Here is a 25,842-nt window from a genome sequence, read left to right as displayed (position 1 = left end):
TTGCCACAAATCAAATATTTAGAGTTAATGGGCAAAAAGTTCCAAAGCCTAGTAACCAATAATTCTTATTCCCAACTGATACTTAATTATTCCCATTTAGTGGACAAGTGGAATGACTATTGATGCTCTATAAATATAGTAACTTCAATAATTTTCACTAGGATAATTACATTGGCTCTTTTCTTTTTCTTTCTGTAGTGGTTTAATAAGTTTGGGTTTCCCCTGAATAAAACATAAAATTCAGTATTTTCAGTGTCTTAACTCTAACTCTATAACGGCCACATTCGACAATTCATTTGCCATTCTATCAGTCCCTGTAGACTTATTATTTTTCAATCCTGATAGCGTACTCGCCATTTCATTAGTAAATAGACATGCCTTCACTTCTAAATTATCAACATTCTCTAATTATATTTCATATAATTTCTTACAGCTTCCATCACGATTTAACGTAGTCTCAAAAGGTTCATCCTATATTTCCTGGAGACTAGTATGTTTGCTGGTCGAGAAGGTACCCCTCGTATCTTTAACTGGGACTAGCCTGGAGTCAATATTTCCCATCAAAATTCCTAAGGAGCACAGCAAAGTACTTTGTCATTAGGAGTGCATTAAAGGCTATGGGAGAACCCAGAATCAAATGGGAAAGTAAATCTCTCCTAAAACTAGGTTATGACTAGATCATAACCTAGATCACTAAAACTAGATCATGATTTGAGCCTCCTAGATGAAAATATTAGTAAATTGAATGAGTTTTGGAGGTTTTAAGAGTTCAGGTTGCAAGAATAAGTTTGAAAATTAATGTTAAAAAGACTAAATTGCTAAAACTGGGAATAGGTAAAGGTGGCTTTGGCTACCTAGGTATTATTTTTAGTAAAGACGGTGAGTGCAGCGAAGATGTTAAAAGCAGATAAATCAAGGCACAGGGTGTTTTTTCACAGTTGGCGTTTTTTTTTTTTTTTAAGAATTAGAAGAAAAGTCAGTGAACCAAGAATAGAATATTGGAAGTCACGGTGATGATAGTGGTTAAGTATGGTCCTGAAGTGTGGGTGCTCCAAAAGACGGAGGAGGAATTGCCTATGAACTGTTCTGGGTACCAGTCTGACTGACCGTCTTTAAAACAGTAAGCTATATGAGAAATGTGGTTCAATCGGGCTTTGAAGGGCTATAATGAGAGAAAGGTTGAGATGGCTATGACACAATCTGCGGATGAAGGATGATAGATTGCCATAGGTATTCATTGCCGGCCAACCATCTAGGGCCAAACGAAAAGCAGTTCGCCCCCAAATGGGGTGAGAGGGTGTCGTAAAGAACAACTTGAAGGAAAATGGAAATTCTTGGGAGGTGTAAAGAGAGAGGCTTTGAATAGATTGAGATGTAGAAGGCGTTTCTTAGCTTTGTTGGCCCCAGGCGGCTTGATGATGCAGTGAATTGTTAGTAGTAATAGTGTCTCCTAAATTATCAAGTTCGTAATTAAATAATTTCATGTTCGTTTGTCCTAAGGACACTGCCCTGAAATTCTCATCCTTAAATCTATCGACTTCAAAACTAACTGATAAGTTGCTAATCTACTGAAATTTCTCCTTTGAATTAGTTCTGAATACTTCTAGATCCAGTAGCATCCTAGATGGCCTTGATTTTTTTAACATCGTAAGCAGTACTACTGTATAGAACGGAGCAACATAATCGATAGTTTTGGCTGCCTTACAAATAAAACTAGAAGAAATTACTTGCTTATTTAGACTCAAACCTCCTCACCGATCGGTGCCTAAGGTGGCAACGATGCCTCTCCAGGATCACCTCTAATGTGTCTGCGGCCAAAGATCATCAAGGGATGTTCTTGAGAGCGCTGCGTCTTTTTCAAGGCATCTTCCAAGTGTAGCCTTCTGTCGTCCGCGACATCAAACTCCGGGAGGAGTCTAACACCAAGCATCATGAGGCAGCCGATTGCTGCCCATTCTAACCATGTGTCCCCAATATTGCCACCGGCTGCTTATAATTTTAGAAGAAATGATGTGAATGTATTTTTCAAAGCTTTGTGGAACAGGTTCACATGTTTTGTTTTTTGACATAGATTATAAAACTCTACTTCACCTTACTCACTGTAGGCTTCGGCTTAAGACAAATGAAAGTCATTCTTCTTTGCTCCAGGCAAGAATTATTATGTAACTTTCTAAAATGTACTATTACGTTCATCAGTCCGAAATAATTTTCCATAACACAGCAGGGTTAGAGCAGGGAGTCTTGAATAAACTGAAATCGGCGGGATAGAAGAAAAAATTGACAAAATCGCAGTATTGCTCCTATAATAGAGTTATGTTAATAAGCTTTTTAAGCGATTTTTCCAAATTATTGTTCTTTCAGATTTTTTACAGCAACCCCGAACTTAGAAAGTCGCTAGATCCAAATGCAACGTTCGGTGAACATCTTTACCACTACACTGCTCTTCATTATGCTGCTCAATACGGAATGAAACATTTACTAAGAATATTTCTCAACAACCTGCAAGGAAATCCGAATAAGAGGAATTTGTTCAATGAAACAGCATTACATCTCATTTGCAAAGCTCCATTGGAAAAAGCCCAAGTATCCGTTGAAAGAAAGGTCGACTGCATGAATATACTTCTTCAGTGGAGGGGAACAACCATAACGGATAACTTAGAATTAGAAAAAATTGATCTCTTAGCTCTTGACAAGGTATGTTATAATGCACGTTTTTAATGTATTGGGGTTTACAATAAATATATGCAGTCATTTTATGCAGTCAATAAATATATGCAGTCAAGTTTACATATACAGAGAAGGACAAGCGAAAGGAGGAATGATTCCTCCAAGAATAGTAGGCAAATAATAGTTTCATTTCTGAGTATTAAAAAACATACCAGTGACGAGCATCATAGACGTAAACGAGAAGGTGGGAAGGTATTTGTTAGATCCTTCTGGATATTGTTTTTTTTTTCATTGTTTATTATTCCCGTTTCACTGTTTCACACATTTTGGACTGTTATAAGACTTCTTTATCATAAGAAAGTATCAAAAGACTCCTATAGGATTAGAAAGGTACGGAAAACATAGGAATTAGTAGATTTTATTGACTCAAATTCATGGAATTGATAATTGTATAAGATTTTTAGGTGTTAAATGGCTTCTTTGGCGATGATTCTTATAACTCAATATTTGCGTGGATCTCACCCTTCCCGTAGGTATACATAGGTCTGACTTTTCTGGGGGTGTGGGATGAGGGGTGTTTGGCAGAGACTATGACATGGAGAAGGTCCATTTTTTGACGTTGTTGTTCAATCTTTGTAGGGGGTAATTCAGACGTCAAGATGAATTTCAGAGAGAGGAGACTATTACTACTACACATTGTATAATGAATTGGGTTCATAGGTCGATATCCGAGCCAAAATCAAAAGAAACTAACATGGGTGCCCATAAGGGGGGGGGGGGCGGCCTAATGACGCTGCCATATATATTTTTTTTTTTTTTTTTGAGATTTATATTATACAACTAGACCCCGGTGCCGTGTAAATAAAAGAAGGTTGGCGGCGGTGGGGACAAAAAAATTTTGCATCAAGTAACCGTCGCCATCGAGAAGAACTGTCACCTTTTACATCACAGCTGGGTTGGTAAGAAAATCTTTCCCCTTGGCTTTCATACTATCAAACATCCTGAAGGGATTTGGAAGGTATATCCCCTTCCAATCTAGATGGTTTTGATAATGAAGATCTGTGCTTTTAAATACAGATCAACTAAATGTTTTTTAGCCCATGAAGCAAATTGCCGTGCTCATTAGAGGTTCTAACTCCAATCCCATCCTTACCTTCACTGCCATCCTCTCACCCAATGCTTTCAGTAAACCCTGTGATTTTGCAGCCACTATGAAATAGGATAGTCACACCTGAACAAGTACAACCACATCCCAGCAACACCAAGAAACAAAATACTTCAAGGAAGAAAGAAGGGCAGAACAAAAGTGCTCACTGACACATCAGTGAAAGCCAAGATTGAAGCTGCCTTTGCTACAAGGAAGGCAAAGAAGAGATGGAAGGGACAAAATTGAAGCAAGAAAAGTAAGAAAAAAAAAACAAGCAGGTTGTGAGGGTGAAAATGAAAGTGGAAAGGTTCAGACAGTGACTGTTGATGGCAATCCAGACAGTTCTCTTGGGTAAGATAGTGAAAAGGAATTTGAACTTAGTTTTGATTTGGGTTGCAGTTGGTAACTTTGTAAAAGTCATCTATGAGGGCCATTAGGAAGAAGGTACAACTTACTGCAGAGGTCAGTGTGACGACTATGAGTGATAGGAGAGGTAGTGGGTGAAAGTGGCTGGAACAGCCACTTTCATGAAAGATGATTTAGAATAAATGTTTTGGACAAATGATCTTGGACAAATGTTTTGGATAAAATGTATCTTTTCTAAACAAGGACAGCAGGTTCTTTATCTCGGACCTGATGCAGATAGTTGGGAGTGGCTGACTACAATCTTATAGCCAAGTCTATTTAAATATGATTACTCGTTTTCACAACACATGTCAGTGATTGGATCTGTCCATGATTGACATACGGTACTTCAATTTTAAGATCCTTTGCTCAAGATTGGGCAGTAGCCTATTTTCCAAGATTAGAGACAAGCTAAAAATTTGCCATCACAATTAGGTCTCTACTATTAACTGTCTGTGCTTTCAAAATACTTACCAATGCATGTGGGTGAAATATTCAAACTCATGAAATACTTATTAAGAAAATTTAAACAGATTTAGTAGAGAAAAATTAATTTTCCAGGTGGTATAATATATATAACTATTGAGATGGTGATTAGGCAGACTTGCATCTGTGCTCTCCTTTCCATTCATTTCTGTTGATATCTTGACTATGTCACTCTCCTATAATTAGACACCTCCTATTCGGCTCCTAGCTATTACACCTCCAGTGGCTCTGTGACAAATAATGAATCATTTTAATTGTTCTTGAAGTTAAATTCAGAATTTAATGATTAAGAGCTTGAGAATATTCTGAACCTACCGTTTCAAGTAAAACATCTATGTCACGGAATCAAAATCTCAGTATTTATAAACACCTGCCCAAAACAAGGACTCGAGAAATATTGATTCTTTGCTATACCAAGGAGTCTTGAAATAGAGAGGTCCTTAAATCCCAAGTTCCTACATGGAATTTAATCTGGTGTCTGTTCAAAAGACAATTGTCTGTTCAGTTCAGTTTCAGTTCAGTTCATTTTATTTAACATCAAAATACATTTAACAAATATGCCAATACCCGCCCCAAGAAAGATACCAAAAGCACTTGTGACTGGGCGGGTACATACACTAAAAAACAACACACACAAATTACATACAAACACTAAAAAAAAAAAAAAAAAAAAAAAAAAAAAAAAATCTCTCATCAATTCATTTAATAATAATAATAAAGATAAATAATAATAATAATAAAAAAAAAAAAACTATGAACCTTGACCTAACAGATATTTTTTCTAATTTATTTTTAAATAGCCCCAGGTGTTCAGCCGCCCGAATGCTGTCTGGAATAGAGTTCCACACATTAAGTCCTGAAAATCTAGTATTGAATCCGGCCCTGGTTTCACTTCTATTCGGAACAATGAAATCACTAGCATGACGAGTTTCATAATGGTGCAAAGACCTATTGTCATTAAAATAATCACGAAAAACCTCTGAACTAACATCATTCCAGCATTGATAAGCAAAAATTCCTATTTGGTAGTCTCATAGCTGTCCTACATTCAACACTTGCAACTTGTTGAAGCAAGATGAAGTGTTATTTACACCTTAAACATACCCACCAATAAGACGCATCGCTCTATTTTGAAAAGTCTGAACACGTTTAAAATTCACATAAAAATTACTTGCCCATAACATACAGCCATACGAATTATATGGGTGGATCAAAGCATGGTATAAAAGCAATAAAACTCTCTGAGGTAAGAAATTTTTAAAACGACGAATCGCTCCAAGGCCACGTGCAACCTTTGTGGCAACAACATCACTGTGGCGTTTCCACGAAAAATTACGATCAATGTAAAAACCTAAGTACCGGATTTCTTGAACTTGAACTATAGTCTTATTATTATACATAATTCTACTATCTATATCACTGAGCTTGCCTACTCTAGAATATACAATAAAATTACTCTTAGTAACATTTACTGATAATAAACTCAAGCTAGTAAAAACATGGAAATTTCTCAGAACACAATTCACTTTCAATACAAGACTATCCAAACAACGACTAGAAAACGTCACTGCAGTGTCATCAGCGAATGACGTTAAGCAACAATCTGGAAGATAAAACCTCATGCTATCCACATAAACCAGATACAGAAGTGGACCAAGGACCGATCCCTGTGGCACACCACACGACACTTGATAAAGGGAAGAAAAAGAGTCATCAATCATCACTTTAATAGACCTCCCATACAAATAACTTTCAAACCACTTCAAACTAACTCCTTTAACACCTAAGCATTCTAATCTTTGCAATAAAATTTTAAAATCCACCGTGTCAAATGCTTTCCTAAAATCAAAAAATACTGTTAGGGGGATTTCACCTTTTACTAAACAATTATTTACAAAATAAACAAGATAAATGGCAGCATGACTAGTGGAATGACCTTTTCGAAACCCGAATTGAGTATCACTGAGTAGGCTATGTTTTGTCACATGGTCATATAGACGGCGATGAATCACTTTTTCCAAAATTTTTGACAATAAAGGCAGTATCGATATTGGTCTCCAGTTACCGGCATCTGACCTGGTACCCCCTTTGTAAAGCGGGATAACTTTAGCTGGCTTCAACGCTTCTGGAAAGGTCCCCGTTTCCATAGATAAATTAATAATATGGAGAATACATGGTGGTATATACATTAACACAGCTTTAAAAGTTCTCAGAGTCACGCCATCTATTCTAGCAGAATTTGATTTTATATTTTTCTCTATTTTAATCACTTCATCACTTGTACACTCTTCAAACTGGAACTCAACAGTATCTCTACGAGAGTCCACGAATTCATCGCTCAGAAAATTTTCCCTTACACGCTAAGAAAATTTTCCCTGTCACACCTTACATTCTCTTGCACAGACGAGCCAACCTGAGAATAAAACTGGCCAAAATGATTCGCGACTACATTTTTATCACTCACATAGCTTCCATTTATATCAATGCAAGGCGACTGAATACTTTTCTGATTTCCCATAAACTCATTAATAACCTGCCATGTGGCTTTGGTATCTCCCTTTCTATCAGAAAACATTTTTTTAAAATACTTCTTCTTTGCTTGCCTTCTCATAGTGGTCACCGTATTTCTAACTCGCTTGAACTCTGCAAAATCTGCGTCATCCTGAATATTAAGATATTGCTCATATAACAAGTTCCTTTTTTTTATCATGTGTATTATTGCCTCCGTAATCCACGGCTTGCGGGGATCGTCCCTCTTTTGTTTGGTCAAGCGCAAGGGGCATGTTTTCTCATAAATCGGTTGGAATATATACATGAACTGATTGTACGCTAGAGAAGAATCACCAGAAATCCCCAGGACCGATTCCCACTTGATACAGCTCAACACCTCGGCAAAGCTATTCAGATTTTGCTTTTTCAGCTCACGTTTCAGTATTTTTTTAACTGGAATACTTAGCTTTATCATACACATCAAATGAGCAATTACATGAATAGGATGCGATCCTTTATATACTATAGTATATGAATATCTTTAGCTCTCAGCGCTCCGTCACACGACAACATTGACAATTATGTTCGCAGAGTAAGTAGAGATTCTGGTCGTTAGGAAAGCTAAAGTGTCAAGGTCACTTGAAACCATATAATTAAAAAAATCCAAATCATCACCTGAAAGATCTAAAAGATTATAGTTAAAATCACCCATACAAAAAAAATCCATGCTCGTAGACGAAAGCAGCCTCATCAACTCATCAAAACCTACTACAAACTCATCCAGGCGAGTACTGTGGGGCTTATACACCACACTAAATAAGACTTTCCTTTTTCCAATTTCTAATTCCAAACAAAAACTTTCAATCTTACCTTCTATCCATACACCCAAATCCTTCCTCACCAGATACTTCATATTTCTTTTAATCAAAAATCCCAGGCCTCCTCGGTGCATAGTGGATCGGTCCCTTACCTCAAAATCATATCCTGGAAAAGAAAAAGCCGAGAGAGATTGGTCAGAACTCAAAAAAGTTTCACAAATACCCATTATATCAAATTTTGAGGAAGATATCTCAATCATCTGCAGAACATCTAAATACCCCTTAGTAAGGTGCCAATTCCACGTGCAAAGACACAGCGACATGTCTCCACTAACTTGCGACGGCAATATATAAGAACTCTCACGAAGAGGCTTTGAATTAATAATAGGCAAATCATCACTTCCAATTTGAGCCTCTAAATGATCTTCAATACGAAGCGGATTACGCATAAATCTATTCAATGAAGAAAAATCATTCAACATAAATAAGGAAATAAAATATTTTCTCTTAATCTAAAAAAAAAAATAAAAAAAAAAAAAAAAAAAATAAAAGAAAGAGAGAAAAAAAAAGAAAAAAAAATGAAACAAACAAAAAACACAAATAAACAACATTTACTAAAACACTAAAGAGTGTCAACAAGTGAGCAGATTCGTGTTGGGTGGCTATCACCCTGCTCACGTTTGTAAACATAGCCACGATCAGACCACACGTTTCTTACACCATATCTGTCTCTCGCACCTTCAAAAATCGCTTTTTTAATTTTTGTAAGATATTCAGTGATGAATACACCTGATTTCGCCAGCTTTGATTTCGCTCTGAAAACATTATACGCCGTATCTTTAGTTGCAAATTTAACGAGAACTGGCGCAACAGTCGTAGGTGTCTGGATATTCCGGGCAGCGTTCGGAAGTCTAAAACGGTTCACAGACAACAACTGTTCTTTCTGGACATTGTCTGTTTGTCTGTTCAATGGATATACTACAAGAACTAGTGCTGAATAAAAACTCACCCTGGGAGCACAAGGAATTCATGCAAATTATTTGTGTGCGCACTTGTTTGTTTAGTTTTGAAAACTGTACTTGATTTCTAAGCAGGAAAATTGAAATCCTTAACCACACGAGAAAAGCTCCAACATTGCGGTTGACGCAATAAAGAATTGGCTCAACTTAATTCAAAATCAGTGGAACACCGCCGCCAGCCTGGCGGCGGCAGCGCTACGAAACTTCGGCGACAGTTGACCAAGCCTCTCGTTGGTGACGTTCGATGCATGCGCCGGCGCGGCACCGGGGTCGATATCCAACATTGGAAGTGCCAATTAGACCAGGTAAGCTCCCCCCTAAAGTTCAGCTTATTCGTGCCCATTAAAACGAATCTGTAGGCTGTTTTTTCCCTGGGGGGGGATATGCTTCATGGCAACCTCTTGGAAACACTCCCGCTTGGGAAAATCAGAAAGTTGTTGCCTAAAAATGAACCTTTATCACCATTTCCATGGAGGAGTTATATATACCCCCTCCCCCAAGTAAAGGACATGTTTAAACCTATAACTAAAAATGAACATAATAATGACCAGAATCTAAGGCAGTTTTGACACATTTAACTTATTGAGCTGTCTTGGCTACTGCATGATGAACAAAAGTAAGTGCATGTTTTTTTTGGTCAAGTTTGGCTGAATTTATTTGAAGTTGATAATGGCTCGTTTGTATAGCGAGTAATAGACGCCCTGAAACGAGGACTTACCGTTATACTCCTGAGTCTAAGAGTGCAAGATTGGCATATCTAAGGAGTGAACTTCACCTTAAAGCGAGACTAATTCTGCGGGAAGGTAGTATGCCCTGTTTTCCTAGAGGGAAAGATCTTGAACACTCTCGACACAGCTCACGTATATGCTTTAGGTAAGTTTTACTGGTTTGAGAAGAATCTAAAATTCTCAAAATTGATGCGCGTGCGCAGAACTGATGACAGATTCGTCTTGGAGCATCCTTTACGGAAGCTATAAAGTGTCAGAATCAATTTGGGCGTGTGGTGTGGTTGTGGTGTCAACTTGAGGATCCCAATAGTCTTTTCTATCGATTTTGTCTTTATTTAAACAAAAAGCAGAAAAAAACAGTGGCGTTTCATAAAGAAGTAGAATGCAATCCTTTTATTCCTATAAAAATAGATGAAGCGTTATTACAGAAAGAATGTAATATTTAACGTAACTTCTGTAAAGAGATTAGTATTGCAAAAATAGAATGAATTAAATCACAATTCTTTATGTAAAATTACACTTTAATATAATTTTGCATCTTATATTAATAAATTCAAATAAATTTATTACAAAGGGAATTTTTTGTGACTAAGAGAAAACTATTTACTAAAGTCCTATGGGGAGGGGAAATTTAATGTATTAAATTTTTGTCTTGGACGGCATTTATAGTTGTGGACATGTCTGTCCACTGTGACCACTCTGTCTACTGGTGTCAATATGTGGCCACTTTCATTGTTTTGGTTGTTTTTCTCTTTTATATTGAGCAGTCATATAAGGATACGTCTTGGTCAGTTACGTGTCTATTGCAGTATCAAAAAACGAAGAAAGTCTTCCCTATTTGAACTTTTCTCCTGCTATAACCATATAGGTTTGGAACTTTACGATATTTGCATGTTTACATTTCCTTCTGCTGCCTCTTTCCACTGGATGATGCGAACTGCCCTTCTATTCGACAGGCTGTTAAAATTGTGTCAAGGGAGTGAGGAACTGTATTCCAAGCATGCTTTCTTGATAAGCTGTGTATTTTCTGTACGTGAAATTTTTAATGTATTTGCCACTGATGTATGAGAACGGAAATATTGTGCAGAATTTTAGTGTTCTAGATATAACGGCAAAGCTGACCGTGCTATAAGAGGAAAAATATTCTAAGGATTTTATGGTCTTTTCCTATGTTTTTCACTATGTTGATTGTTTTATTTTTTATTTTGGTTTATTTTTTTTCTTTAAATTTCATTTTTCTACTTGTCTGACTGAAGTTGTTAAGTAGAGACTTTACAACCATTATATATTGAAAACTAGGAAAAATCAGGAATTTTGAATGGAAAAAGCTTCTGTATACAATTATGTCGTTTTTGTTAGTAACGGGCGACAAATCATAGGCAGCGCAATAGCGCTGCCTAAGTAAAGAACGATGTTGCCATTTAAATAAAAGACACATGGGTAAAAATGAACAAAAAATAAGCTAAAAATTTATGATACCGAATAGCTTAAAATAGCATCTCTTTTTTGAAAGAGTAGTTGTCTTTAGGAATCAAAATATTGTTAATGTTTAGTTCTTACAAATGAAAAGCTTTGTCATATTTAACTAATTAGTTTTGATTCTTCATTTCCAAGATTCAACGTGGCAACACTGTCGAAAATGTGATATTGCCCTAAACAATTTATAGTTATAAAACATCAAAAAGAATTTTTTTTTTTAGAAAATCGCGGTTATAAGATATGAAGAGACTTAAGTTTTTCCAAAGGGCAAAAATATTTTTATTTTGATGTATTTGTAGCTTTAGTAAGTTTTTCTAATGAAGGTTTGTATTTACTTAATCAAAACAGGGGCTTTTGATATTTAAGAGAAAAAATTGTTAATCGTCCCTTTTCTTAGAATGGAAACTCTGCTTTGCATCTGGCTGCTGCAGCTGGTTATAATGAACTGGTTGATATTTTGGTCAACAACAATGCGCCACTTTTTATAGAGAATACTGAAAGGTTGACAGCTGCTGACCTGGCTTCTCGAAATCACCATGATTCGATTGCTTTGTTTTTGGAATCAAAAATGGTCTTTGTAAGTATCTGCTCCTGGCAACTTAACGCTATTGTTATTTATTAGATTAAAGCTATTGAATATATAATTGAATTAATTATGCTTTTGAAGACCAAAAGTTATTAACCCTCAACTAACACGGGTGAAAATTTTAACTCGTTTGGGTTTAATATACCCCCAAGCTGAAATTGATTTGTAAGAACACAATAATTGAGCCTTTCTGTGCTTTATCCTATTAATAAAATTAGTGATTTTTAGCGATTAAATACGTAATTAAATTATTTGGGTTTTCGAGGACCAATGGTCATTTACCCTTAACTAATCTGGGGAAATTTTTAACTTGGCTGGGTTTAATAAATCCCCGAACTAAAATATGGTTTGCAAGAAAACAATATTTGAGCATTTATTCATTTTATTCTTCTTGATGAAATTACTAATTTCAAGCCATTAAATACACAATTAAATTAATTGTGTTTTTTAGGACCAATGGTCATTAACCCTTAACCAATCTGGGTGAAAATTTTGACTAGATCGGATTAATAGCTCCCAAACTAAAATTAATTTGTAAGCAAACAATAGTTGAGCCTTTCTTCACTTTATCCTTATTAATAAAATTATTAATTCCAAGCCGTTAAATACATAAATAAATTAACTGTGTTTTGAGGACCAATGGTCATTAAACCTGAACTAACCCGAGTGAGCAAATTAACTTTGTTGGGTGAGAGCAAACAGATCCCCGACCAGAAACTGGCTTGCTGGAAAAAAAATTGGAATTTTTTTCTCTAAAGTTTCCAGAAATAAATTGAGTTTCTTTGCTACAAGCATGATGATTCTGATTCGATAAATGTTAAGAATATTTCATCGCTATTATTGATTCTGCGAATCTTGTTGCAGAAGAGTAGAAAATAAGACACCAAAGCCTCGTTCGATTTACTTTGTTAGTTAACTAATAAGTACATTTTGCCGTTTCTTTAATTCTTAGTTAACTTAGAGTTTTTTTTTGACAACGGATTCTTAGTTAACTAAAAAGTTAACTACGGAACTACTATTAAGAATTCTTCGTTCTTAGGTATCTAAAAAGAACCTCTGGCAAGAAATTCGAACTCAACAACTCATGCTTGCCTCCATGGCAAAAGGCTGGCCTCTTGCAAAATATGATGATTCATTTTCCCAGATTGAATGATGCAGTTGTTTATTAAAATCATTGTACTTTTGATGCTGGAGTTCACTTTTCTTCTTGTGAAAGGAAACAAGAGGCATAAAATTTTCTCAAAATGGTTGATTTCTTGTTACCCAAGATGGTTTCCGCCTAAATTATTGTTTTGAGTGTTTCAGGCCTCACCGTCCTGAACTGGATGGTCTTCTCCGAATTTCTTGTACGGCTCATGTTATAGCAACTTCGCATTTTCTGCCAATTTTTTCGTTCTGTTTACAGAAACCTGGTAAACTTTCTTAGTTCATTTTTTGGCAAATAAAACGCTAAAAGCAAAAAAAAAGGACTTGTAAGTTAATTAAATTTCGTAAAAAGGGTAAAAAACTAATTTCAATTAATTTGTTGTGTGCACAATTTGTGTGAAGAAAACTGTCAACTTTTAAAGAGGAGGAATTTGTGCTCTGTTGTGCTCTGCATTCTTATTTGTGCTCTGTTGGTCATGAATATATGGAATGCACGAGAAAAGATCATTTTTTTTAGTAGTAGTTATTACGCCATTTAAAATAGTTATTGCGGTAACTATGGAGTTTATCCCCTTTTCTGAACAAAACACTACAAAAAAAAATTGTTAATTTATATATTCAGAAAAGCCCTTTTAATTAAACTTTAAGACTCATTTCCAGCTTCAATGTGTCCCAGCCCCTCCACCTCCTCATTCCTGGATATGCCCTTAGGCTACGCAAAAATTACAGATTGCGTTGATTTGTATTACTTTTTTAAGTTAATCTCTCATCAATAGTTGTTCAAATTACCAAATAATAGGCTAGCCGTTTGAAAAAAAAAAAAAAAAAAAAAAAAAAAAAATACAAGCTAAAATATCAGCAAACTTTTGTGCTGAAACTAGGGCTATATCGGATGCAAGTATGGAAATCATACTCATATTAAGTAACATCTTTGGGATATTGCCTGTATAAATTATGTGTACTAGCAGGAATTTACTGATTGGGAGGTCGTTTTGGGTCGTAAATACACCAATTTAAAGGCTAGGGAAATCAACCGCTTTCTGAAGTAACGTTTTTGATTTTTAATGAAATTAGTAGAGGCAGGTGAATTAAAATTTCTGATAGGAGTCAGCAAAAATATAAAGCCCTAAAAACCCCAGGAGAGTTTAATTGGTCTAGCTTTGATCACAAAATATCACATTTTGTTATTTAATATAAATGCCAAAGTAAACAGTTGCCATCCGATGTAACTTTTTTTTTATCTTACAAAGAATTGGTAGAGCCAGATGTATGAAAATTTTGGAGAGGAATCAGCAAAGATATAGGCTATAAACACCTCTGAAAGTTTCATTGACAAAGCTTTGATCACAAAATATCACATTTTGTTATTTGATATAAATGCATAAGTAAACAGTTGTTATCCAAAGAAACTTTTTTTTGAACTTACAAAGAAGTTGGTAGAGCCAGATGAATGAATATTTTAGAGAGGAATCAGCAAAGATATAAGCTATAAATACCTCTGAAAGTTTCATTGACCAAGCTTTGATCACAAAATATCACATTCTTTTATTTTATTTAAAGGCTAGAGTAAACAATCGCTATCCGAAGAAACTTTTTTTGAACTTACAAAGAAGTTGGTAGAGCTTGATGAATAAATATTTTGGAAAGGAATCTGCAAAGATATAAGCTATAAATACCTCTGAAAGTTTCATTGACCAAGCTTTGATCACAAAATATCACATTTTGTTATTTAATATAAATGCCAAAGTAAACAGTTGCCATCCGATGTAACTTTTTTTTTATCTTACAAAGAATTGGTAGAGCCAGATGTATGAAAATTTTGGAGAGGAATCAGCAAAGATATAGGCTATAAACACCTCTGAAAGTTTCATTGACAAAGCTTTGATCACAAAATATCACATTTTGTTATTTGATATAAATGCATAAGTAAACAGTTGTTATCCAAAGAAACTTTTTTTGAACTTACAAAGAAGTTGGTAGAGACAGATGAATGAATATTTTAGAGAGGAATCAGCAAAGATATAAGCTATAAATACCTCTGAAAGTTTCATTGACCAAGCTTTGATCACAAAATATCACATTCTTTTATTTTATTTAAAGGCTAGAGTAAACAATCGCTATCCGAAGAAACTTTTTTTGAACTTACAAAGAAGTTGGTAGAGCTTGATGAATAAATATTTTGGAAAGGAATCTGCAAAGATATAAGCTATAAATACCTCTGAAAGTTTCATTGACCAAGCTTTGATCACAAAATATCACATTTTGTTATTTAATATAAATGCCAAAGTAAACAGTTGCCATCCGATGTAATTTTTTTTTATCTTACAAAGAATTGGTAGAGCCAGATGTATGAAAATTTTGGAGAGGAATCAGCAAAGATATAGGCTATAAACACCTCTGAAAGTTTCATTGACAAAGCTTTGATCACAAAATATCACATTTTGTTATTTGATATAAATGCATAAGTAAACAGTTGTTATCCAAAGAAACTTTTTTTGAACTTACAAAGAAGTTGGTAGAGCTTGATGAATAAATATTTTGGAAAGGAATCTGCAAAGATATAAGCTATAAATACCTCTGAAAGTTTCATTGACCAAGCTTTGATCACAAAATATCACATTCTTTTATTTTATTTAAAGGCTAGAGTGAACAATCGCTATCCGAAGAAACTTTTTTTGAACTTACAAAGAAGTTAGTAGAGTCAGATGAATGAAAATCTTGGGGAGGAATAAGCTCTAAATACTTCTGAAAGTTTTATTGACCAAGCTTTGATCACAAAATTTCACATTCTTTTATTTTATTTAAAGGCTAAAGTAAACAATCGCTATCCAAAGTAACTTTCATTGATATTTCAAAGAAAGTAGTAGGCCTAGATGAATGAAAATCTTAGGAAGGAATTAGAAAAGATATGAAGTTCTAAGATCCGATGATTCACTGACGTAGCTCAACTACTTATCCTAGAAATATTAAAGAAAGTTTGTTCGGAAGGTTATTACTTCCCTTAGTACAAAAAGAGACGACTTGTAAGACAGTCATGATGTACAAGAATTTCTAAGACTCAAATAAAAGTTAAGTCTAGTACTTCTAGGGATTAGCTTGATATCGGGGGTTATCGATATGGATAGTCGTTATCGATATGATATCGGGGATTGGGCTGTATTGTTCGACGCAGTTTTAAAAACCGCAAAAACTTTTTTCAAGCTTTTTTGTATTATATTCATTAAAATTCATTGACAAAGAAATATCACTTTTTCTTTTTTGCCAAATAATAGCACTAAATATCACTGTAGGACACGTAACTGAAGATTGATAAATACATATTGATTGATTAAGATTCAATATTGATCAATCGCAGATGCAACATCGTAGTTTCAAAACAATGTGAAAAATATATAAAAACAGCAGGTCAACTGTGGCATTCTTGTTCGGTTTAAAGTTGAGTTTTCGATTTTTTTTTGTCTCGTATTAAGCTCATTGTCTTATTAATGTAGCTTTTTTTTCAAATTTACTCTCCGTTATTTTATGTTTTTTAGACGAGCTTTTTAATAAATAAATTTAAACCTTGACAAAATCTCAACTAGTGTCGCGTCCGCAGTCGATACAGAAGAGTAAATAACCATCCATGACAATGGTTGCCATCCCTAATGATTTATCAGCAATTTCAGGGATTCTTTTGTTTGTTGGTGATTTTTTTTATGATTAATTAAAAAAAAAACTTTCCGAAAAAATTTTTTTTTAAAAGAAAAAAGCGATATTGTGGCCTGTTATAAGCTTAGAATAAAGCTTATAACAAATTATAATTAAAACAAACAGAAACGACCATGCGTGAATAAATGAACACTGAACGGAAAGAAATTTTAATGAATTATCAAGTTAAACGTACAACGAGTAGCTACAAATAAGTACCTACCATCCCCCCAAATCTAGGGTGTTATTTGTACCTTACTGAAAACAATACTACATTTCTACGATGTGGGTATTTTTTTCGAAGACCACACTGGTTTTCTATAACGAACAAATAAAAGTTCAAATAGGAATAGGTCCTTTTATTAGACAGTGAAAAACAGATACAATAGTTATGAATATTTCGACCACATACATCAGTGATCGTCATCAACAGATAAAGTAAAGTATTACAATATAAACTATATTTACACAGAATAAAATAAATACTTCCAGGTCAAAGCTAATTTCCCGTTCATTGGCTGAGAGGGTTCATTAACAGGTATCATTCGAAGTCTTGAGCTCTTTAATATTGCCTACGTGTAAGTTGAATTTTCAATGAAGGTGGCACAACTTCTTCTTCTAATTGCAAACGAAATGTTGCTGAATTTACCACTTGTATAGTTGCTTGGTCTATCATCCCTCATATAATAATATAAAACGGAACAAATCACAACAGTAATCACGTTTAGAGAAAGGGAAAGGGTAATTTCTTGGAATAAATACATTTTTGACTTTCAGTTTAGTTTTACTATTTTTAAAAGGGTTCTCTTTTTCTATTAATACGATTTTGTTAAATTTCATTTTTTTCAAAAGCTTTGACAAAATTGCTGCCTAAATATAATTTCTAATGTGTCAATTAGCGATTTTTTAATTAGTCAAGTTTGCTGAAGCAATATTTTGAAATGAAAAATCAATAAATGGTTGATTTTCTGTGCATTTGAAAGAAATTTATTTAAAAGTAAGAAAGTAATGATGACAACATATGCCATATTAAACTTTGAATCTAGGTGGATGGTTTAAAATGGTTTAAAAATGTTTGATTTTTGAATATTGTAATGATAGAAGAAAACTATTTAGAATATCTGGCAAAAAATCAAGGATTCCAGTGATCAGTAAAAATGCGATGGTAAAACTTAAAAATGATATAGAAAAGGTGGATTGGTACGATGTTCTAGGCGAAGTTCAGGACGCAAATTCAAAGTTTGTTTTATTCTATGAAAAGTTGCAGAGTTTGTAAGTCAAGCAGTCATATTGAAACCGTTTAATAGAAAACAGTCTAGTAAAAAACCTTGGATTAGTTCTGTGATTTTGAAGAAAATAAATGTAAGAGATAAATTGTTTAGAGCTCAAATAATTTACCCGACACAAGAAAATAAACAATTATATAAAATTTATCGAAATAGGTTGAACACAATTTTAAGAAATGAAAAAAAGAAATATTTTGAGAAAAAGTTTAAGGAGGTCGAAGGATGCCCTAAGAAAACCTGGGGACTAATAAAAGAAGTGATTGGATTAGAAATAAATAGTGTACCTGATGAATTAGTTAGTGTAATGGGAAAGACTTTGAATTCTGAAAAGGACATATCCAATGAATTTCAGAGTTACTTTTCGAATATTGGTCTTAATCTAGTTATGTCAGATGTACCTGATAGAGGCGATCCGACGTTCGAGTCCTTACTGAGGGACCCGACTGATGTATCTCTTCACCTTAGACTTCTAACAGTTGATGAAATTAAAAAAAATATTTATGGGTTGCGTAGTAATTCATCTGGTAGCTATCACATTACTCTACAAACACTTTTTTAAATAATCGTTATCAGTATGTCCAACTATATGATTCTTCTTCCGAAAGAAAGCGTATTGAAGTAGGTGTTCCGCAAGGATCAGTTCTCGGTCCTATATTATTCTTGATATTTATTAATGATTTACCAAATTGTCTGAATAATTTTTGCTATAGAATAAATTAACTAACGGTAAACCCGACTAATGAAACGGTTTTACTTTTTGCTGATGACACAACAGCCATTAGCACAGCTAAGACAGCGGAGTTGCTGCAGGTTCCCATGAAGGAATCAGTTAATAGAATTATAGCATGGCTGAGGGTAAAAAAATTAAGGATTAAAATGGCTAAGTCTAACTTGATTATTTTCTCACGATCATCAAACTTTTACACATGGATCAAGGAATTAGCTATGTCCAATGACGTTATAAAACGGACTGAGTTTTTTAAATACCTTGGGTTTGTAATAAATGAAACTTTATCTTTTAAGGAAAATATAACTTTAACTAGCAAAATTTTGGCAAGAAATTTAAGCATAATGAAGAAACTCCAATAATGTTTTCCTAAATCTGTCCTTCGCTATCTTAATTTTCCTTTAATATACCCGTATATACTTTATTGTTCGAGTATTTGGCTCTCTACTTTTTCTTCTGCCCTAAAACCAATAAGAGTTCTACAAAATCATGCAGTAAGAATTTTAGCCGGTATATTTCCATGTATGTCTGTTCGAGAAATTTACCCAACTTTAAAAATTTTGCCGGCTGCAGGCCTTCGTGAATTCTATATATTGTGGTTTATTTTTGGACTGCAGCAGGATGTTCAGTCTCGTTGTTTTGGTGATTCATTGTCCATTAGGTCTACTGTTCATTCTCATGATAGAAGGGGTAGCGCGGACTTCTGTGTGCCTAGAGGTATATCTTGCCGTTCAAGTTTTTCTGTTTTTTATAGAGGTACACGGAAATGGAATAGTTTGAATAGTGATATTAAGACTATTGGTGATCCCAACATTTTTAGAAAAATCATTAAGGAACTGTTTTTTGCTGAATATGAGTTTTGATTGATTGATTGATTTATTAATTGTGGGGGTTTTGTTGATATGATGTTCTCAGAGGAAGTATAATATATGATATTATTTTGTATATATTGTTTAGTGTGATGGTATTAGTGGTATCGGTGGCCAAGTGTTCCTTGTTTTAAGTATTTTGTTTTCTCCACCTCCCCCACGGACAAGCTTTGCTTTTTAGGGGAGGAAGTAATAATTTTTTGTTTATGTTTTTTTTTCAATAAGTCTTTCATTCTTTAAAAAAATCTTCTTTCTTTCTTTATATTCTGTTTTCAGTAAAGCGCAAATGGTGCTCTAGTATTTAAAGGGTTGAAGGAGATGGTAGCGTCACTTTCATGTGTTGCAATTTCTGTTCGTTTGACGTTTATTAAATTAGTTTCGAATTTAATGTAAATTAACCTCAAATTTAGACAACCTCAAGTTTTACTGGAATATTTGCTTTAATTGCTGTTCGTTCTGGGTTTAATCTATTTGTTTGCGATGATCAGAAGACTTTTTTTTTTTAACAGTTTCTTAATTAATTTCTGTCCCTTTTTAATTGACATAGTTTTACGTATTATCTGTTAAGTGTATGAATATTTTTAAAGATTTTTTTAACCTTTCTGATTAAGAACCAAAATAATTGATTGCAATTTAAATTTTAAGGTAAATTTGAATATTTGGTCAAAATGTCGAATATAGATTTGTGCAATAATTTTTTAATAATATTCTTCATTTTAAAATTTGGGTGGAATTGAGATTTTCAGTCATAGATATTGAAAATCTACTTCAAAGATTGGGCCTGAAACTATTCTTCGGGCCTTAACCCATCCTGAACCCCATTATGTAGACAACCTAAGGTTTGACTTGTCTGTTCATATTATTTTTTGTTCTTTTTAGGATTCATTTATTCATTCCTAGCCATCTCTAGCTGTGATCGCAAAATATCACATTCTGTTATTTAATATAAATGCCAAAGTAAACAGTTGCCATCCGATGTAACTTTTTTTGATCATACAAAGAAGTTATAATTATAATTTTTTTAAGATCACTTGTTCCTTTGGCCCAGAATGCATACCTTGTAAGTTTCAAGCTGACCGGACAAAAATCAAAAGCTAAGCAACTATATGTTGCGCATTAGCCCCCCCCCCCGAAAAAAAATCTGGAAAGGTTACAAATATATTTTACTTTCAAACGTGGCTTCAAGTTAAAACTAGAAGAAATTTCATTTTAAGGGACTTAAAACTGAAAAAATCTAACTTTTATATTATAAGCTCGAAAGTCAGTTGAGACGACGTGGGTTTAAACTGAGTCACAACTTTAGCAGGTTGACGTTTTTATTGAATCTTTGTCATGTTTACCTTCTGTGTGTTTGTTCTAGTGTTGTTCTCCTTGACTAGTGGAAACCCTATATGATGGATGAATTCAACTCAACCGTGAAAAGTGTTATTATGCTATTGATATACAACCGAATTGGTATACTATTCATATACAATTCATTTGAATATATTCTTTCAGATCGAGTCACCCGAAGAACCCAAAGTGTCTGAGGTTCCTTGGGATAGTAGTGGGTCTGACACAGATGCTTCTTACAGTGGCTTAAAAACTCAGGATTTACAGGAAGCCAAAGACTTACTGATCGTTGAAACTACTGATATGCTTCACATTCCGCTATTTACTGCAGAAGTTCTTCTGAAGGACCATGGTAGCTTTATTGATTTTCTCTTTGGGTCTCTTTTATAGTGGGTAAAACTATAAAGAATAGAATGATCTAGTTTGCTCGTAAAGCTAGGGTGAAACCGTTTTCTTAAGAACTTGATAAATAATAGAAGTTAAAGCGTTTCGTTGGTTGTCTGATAAAAACGGTTTGTCGGGTTTTCTAAGGAAGACAATCTAGTGAGGAAATGAAGATTAAATATAAAATTAAAAATTGTATGCCCCATTAAACACGAAGCTAAAACTTTATTTTAAACCAGCGATCTCAAAACTGCGGCTTGCGGGCCAGATGGGGACCACGAGAACTTCTCGTCTGGCCCTTGGAGACCTTTTTATCGTTAGAGAATATGGTGCTATATCGTTTCATTGACTTTTCAAAGTCCTGAAATGATATATCACTATCTAAGAGAAGAGTTGACTTCCCAACGCAGCATGTATGGAGTATCTACTGGAGAGGAAATATCTAATAAATTGAAAAAACATCGCCTCTGAGATGGTTCAAGCTGAAAGGAAAAACGTCCTGCGCACGGAAAACTTACTTAAATTTCGCTTTTGGACGAGGAAGGGACAAAGAACATAACCAACTCAAGAAATCCCCTTTTACTTAGGTCACTTTCCCTTTCTGGGACGAATTTAAAACCCGTCCTCCCTCTCACTTAAGTAGAGTCTCTGTTTCGGAAGCATTTATCGGGATTATAACATTTAAAAATCCTGAGAAAAAGCTGACGAAGTTTGGGTAGACTGAAAACGATTCGAGCGCGAATGCAGACAAAATCTTCTGAATATCAAGGGTCCACCCTTCTTTGAGACTTGATTCAAAGTATCATTGAGTATATTTTCAAATCTAGCCTTCCCGTTTCCAAGGGTAAGATATTGTCATTTAGCTAGAAAATAGTAACCGCTACAGTATTAGATGAGGGGCTAAGCATTGCAGAGTGGCGAGGGATTCTGCTGCGGTCTTTCGAGTAGTTAGAGTATGAGGATATCCTGCTAGGGTCAAATTTTCAGATTTACCAATTCAATAGAGGTACTTATGTTTCCAACAGATAATAAAGTGATCTTGGTGGTCTTCAGGAATACTTAGATAACGCAAATTTTGGAAAAATAGGCTATCATTGGGTCTCTCAGTATTCGTGCAATTTAAAACAGGTTTTAGAACTTGAGGATGCATCTGATTGAAAAAATATATTGGTCGTTAGACCTCTGCCTTGGAGTTTTAGCAATGCTTAAGGTATAGAAATGTATACCGGATAAGAAGAGCAGTGCAATAAAGGCTGTCTTTAGCTTAATTAGTAAATTATGAATCTTCTTGAATATTAAAAATATCCTCCCGGAAATTTGTAGCGTATATTTCACCTAAACATTGGGGTAACCGGAATCTTCATGATAATATTGTACCTTAGTCTTTATCTTAAGATATTGTACCTCTTGATTTTATGCACTGGCCTCAGCGCCGTGGTCCCCCCGAAATTCTATATTTTACTGAATTTTTAGACACTTCATATCGAATTATCAAATAAAATCTATTTTGTTCATGTCCCTCTCCATCTTCCCCCAAAAAAATAATCCTGCTTTCGCACCTCATCTTTACCATACACTAAAGAACTTTTGGATTTTTTTTTTTTTTTTTTTTTTTTTTTTTTTTTTTTTTTTTTTTTTTACCGCAAAATACAAATTTTCAGCTTTACTTTATATTTGTGTTCATTCTTTTTTCAAATTTCTTACTCTGTTTAGCTCCACATAACAGTTTTATTGTATCTATGACTATTTCAGAATGGTCAAAGGAAGACCTCCTAGAAGATTGGTTTCGTGATCCAGTCGGATGCTGTAATCGTTCAGGTGTTACACCACCCGCCTCTGCCTTAACTACAATTCCAGTGGCAGACTTGGTACTAGACTACGAACATTCGGGAAAACCTTCTTGTTCTTCTGCACCGAGTGAAACGTTTAATTTTGAGTGCGGAATCTGCTGTGATATTAGCTACGAACAGTCTTGCATTGAACTTAGCTGTAGTCATCAGTTTTGTTCTATTTGCTGGAAAACATATCTACTAGAGAAGGTTAAAGAAGTCGAGTCAAACATAACTTGTCCTGGATTTGATTGCTGTATTAAGGTATGATGCTTAGTAGTAAAGAGCCAAGTCTTGAATAGACTGGGATGGAGGAGGAATGTGAAGGTGGCTGGTGCTGGGACGACACTTCAGTAGCCTACTACTAGTAGTAATACTAGTTGTCAGAGGCAATACTTCTGTCTTTTTCAGTGATTGGCTCAAAATATTTATGCGTAATTTCATAGTTTTTAAACCCTGAAACATATAGGCTGCGTTACAGAAGACAATTATTATTAATGATAATTAATGATAATTTGTACTAAAATACTATTTTTGTTCTAAAACACCAGAGTACCGACATTTGTTTTTTTTTTGTGTTATATGGCTAAAAAAAACTGAAATGCTGCGACCTTTTGCTTATTGTTAAATTTGTAGTTGTCAGTCACTTTAGGATAACATAATACGCAATCTACAACAAAATAGGAAAAAAATATCGAATTTTAAACCACAAAAATGACCACGGTCGTAAAGTTGATCATTACTACATAAAAACATTGTTAGTTGTATTTATTTTTTTTTTTCGTAATTCCTTTTGAAAGAAAAGTGAACATTTAAAAATTTCTTTTTAATGAAAAGGTGTGGCTTTACAAAGGCATGCACGCACAAAGGCATTTTTGCCAAGCCCAATGGTTTGCCTACTGTCTCCTATGCATACCACCTGTTAGCATAAATTCGGGCCCAATAAACTAGTCTCTGATAATTAAAATAAAGAGAAACTACTAACCCTGTTTGGTGCTGTCTATTAAAATATAAAAATTAATTACCAGAACCTAAATAGAAGTGTGATTTTGTTTTTATAATAGAAATTTATTTATTTTTATCTTTTTATTAATGTTGCCTTACATTGTGTAAAAAATAGCTATTTTGACAAAAAAATGCAATTGGCGTATTTGTGTGTATTTACAAGTACACTTATTTGTAAATGTACCCATTGCAGCATATCTTCTGCGTATCAACTTAGCTCCAAAACGTTTTTTTTTATATTAAACCCGTTAATATAAATATAATGATATAAATATATTTTATATTTACATTTACAATACAATTTACATTTACAAATATGTACATTTATTTGTAAATGTATCCATTGCAGCATATCTTCTGCGTATCAACTTAGCTCCAAAACGGGTTTATTTATATTAAACCCTTGTGAGAGGGTTTAATGTGTTTTCTCTCTCAATTTTGTTTTCTCTCTTTAATGTGTTTTTCTTTTTCTCTCTAATCATCTTTTTTCTCTCTTTTTCAAACAAACTATTTTTCTTTCTTTAATGTATTTTCTCTCTCACTCAATGTGTTTTCTCTCTCAATTTTTGTAAGCTCCGAATATTTTTGATACTTTGATCATTGATTTCCAAACTTTTAAACACTATCTGATAAAGTTCAAACTTAGACCTTCAATTGAAATCCGTAGTAAAATAAATAAATCAAATAAAACAAATAAAATAGATCGAATGAAATTAAAAACTTAAATAAAAGATAGATAAAGAAAAACTTATACCTTTGATTGAAATCCATAGTAAGTGAAATTCCTAATGAAATAAATAAATAAAATAAATCGAAATTATAATAATTTTGAAATCTCTTGATGCTTGTGGGTTGACATGCTGTTATGGCGCTAGTTTTTTTCTAAAATATTGCTAAGTCGCTAAACATTGTTGTAGCTCCACTAAAACATTAGCTCCAAAGTTGCCACTTATCTGCTTCCCATATTCTTAAGCACCATAACGAGTGCAACATTTGCTCGTATATCGAAATGGCATTGGTAAGTTGTTTGTAAATATTCAACATTTTAGAACATCTTGCCAGTGCTGAGCCAATTCTTTTTAATAAAATTGCAATATGACGCAGTTGAACTGATCAGGCTGATGTAATTTTTAGTTAAAATAACTTGAAACATTAGTTTGTGTTATGCTTTTACTGATGTCCTATTTTCTGTCTCGTACATTGAATAGATGAAGCTTTACTGAAATAGTACGGTTACCTGTTACATAACTTTAAGCACAGAACTGTAAATAAAAGAAATAGAAGAAGAACAAAGTTCAAATTAACATACGTGCTGCAATTAGCTTTAAACTAATTTGAGAGTTTTTTTTAGGCTGTAAATAATTTGTTCCTTTCTATATTTAGAATCTTTTGTGACACTTGGTCAGAGACAAAAAGAATTCCGGTAGTTCCGTAGCATAAATTGGGCCTTGATTTCATTTGCTTACTTCTGGTATGTAGTTTTGTTAGGCAATCACATTATTCCTCATTTTTGGAGAGACATATAGCTCCGCCTTGTAAATGCCTGAATGATTTTAAACCTCTTGCGTGAAATTTTATGCCTGTAAAAAGAGCGAAATTTTTAATTATCGCCTTGCTGGTTCTGCTGTCTGAAATTTTAAGCTAGTAATAGGAACGGAAACTTTTGAGTCATAAAACTTCTTGAAATAGTCCCTTGGTTTCTCTGTGGTTGGGTTCATCATAATTATTGTAACGTCTTACAAAGGTAAGATG

General features: G+C 34.1%; 1 protein-coding gene across 1 annotated transcript in view; it reads left to right on the top strand.

Moving 5' to 3' along the window:
- Nucleotides 1-25,842, top strand: part of LOC148952484 (ankyrin repeat and IBR domain-containing protein 1-like) — a 108,621-nt gene that overhangs the window by 30,583 nt on the left and 52,196 nt on the right. The window contains exons 3-6 of the mRNA XM_089089914.1: nt 2,362-2,694; nt 11,637-11,816; nt 21,038-21,224; nt 23,009-23,349. Of these exons, the coding sequence (XP_088946040.1) occupies nt 2,362-2,694; nt 11,637-11,816; nt 21,038-21,224; nt 23,009-23,349 (1,041 nt within the window). The remainder of the gene's footprint in view (nt 1-2,361; nt 2,695-11,636; nt 11,817-21,037; nt 21,225-23,008; nt 23,350-25,842) is intronic.

Source organism: Artemia sp. Qi Xiang Cuo, chromosome 5 (genome assembly GCF_049724085.1).
Source record: "Artemia sp. Qi Xiang Cuo chromosome 5, ASM4972408v1, whole genome shotgun sequence".
Classification (NCBI taxonomy): domain Eukaryota; kingdom Metazoa; phylum Arthropoda; class Branchiopoda; order Anostraca; family Artemiidae; genus Artemia; species Artemia sp. Qi Xiang Cuo.
The sequence above is the reverse complement of the archived record's forward strand: the minus strand, read 5'-3'. Positions and strand labels throughout refer to the sequence as shown.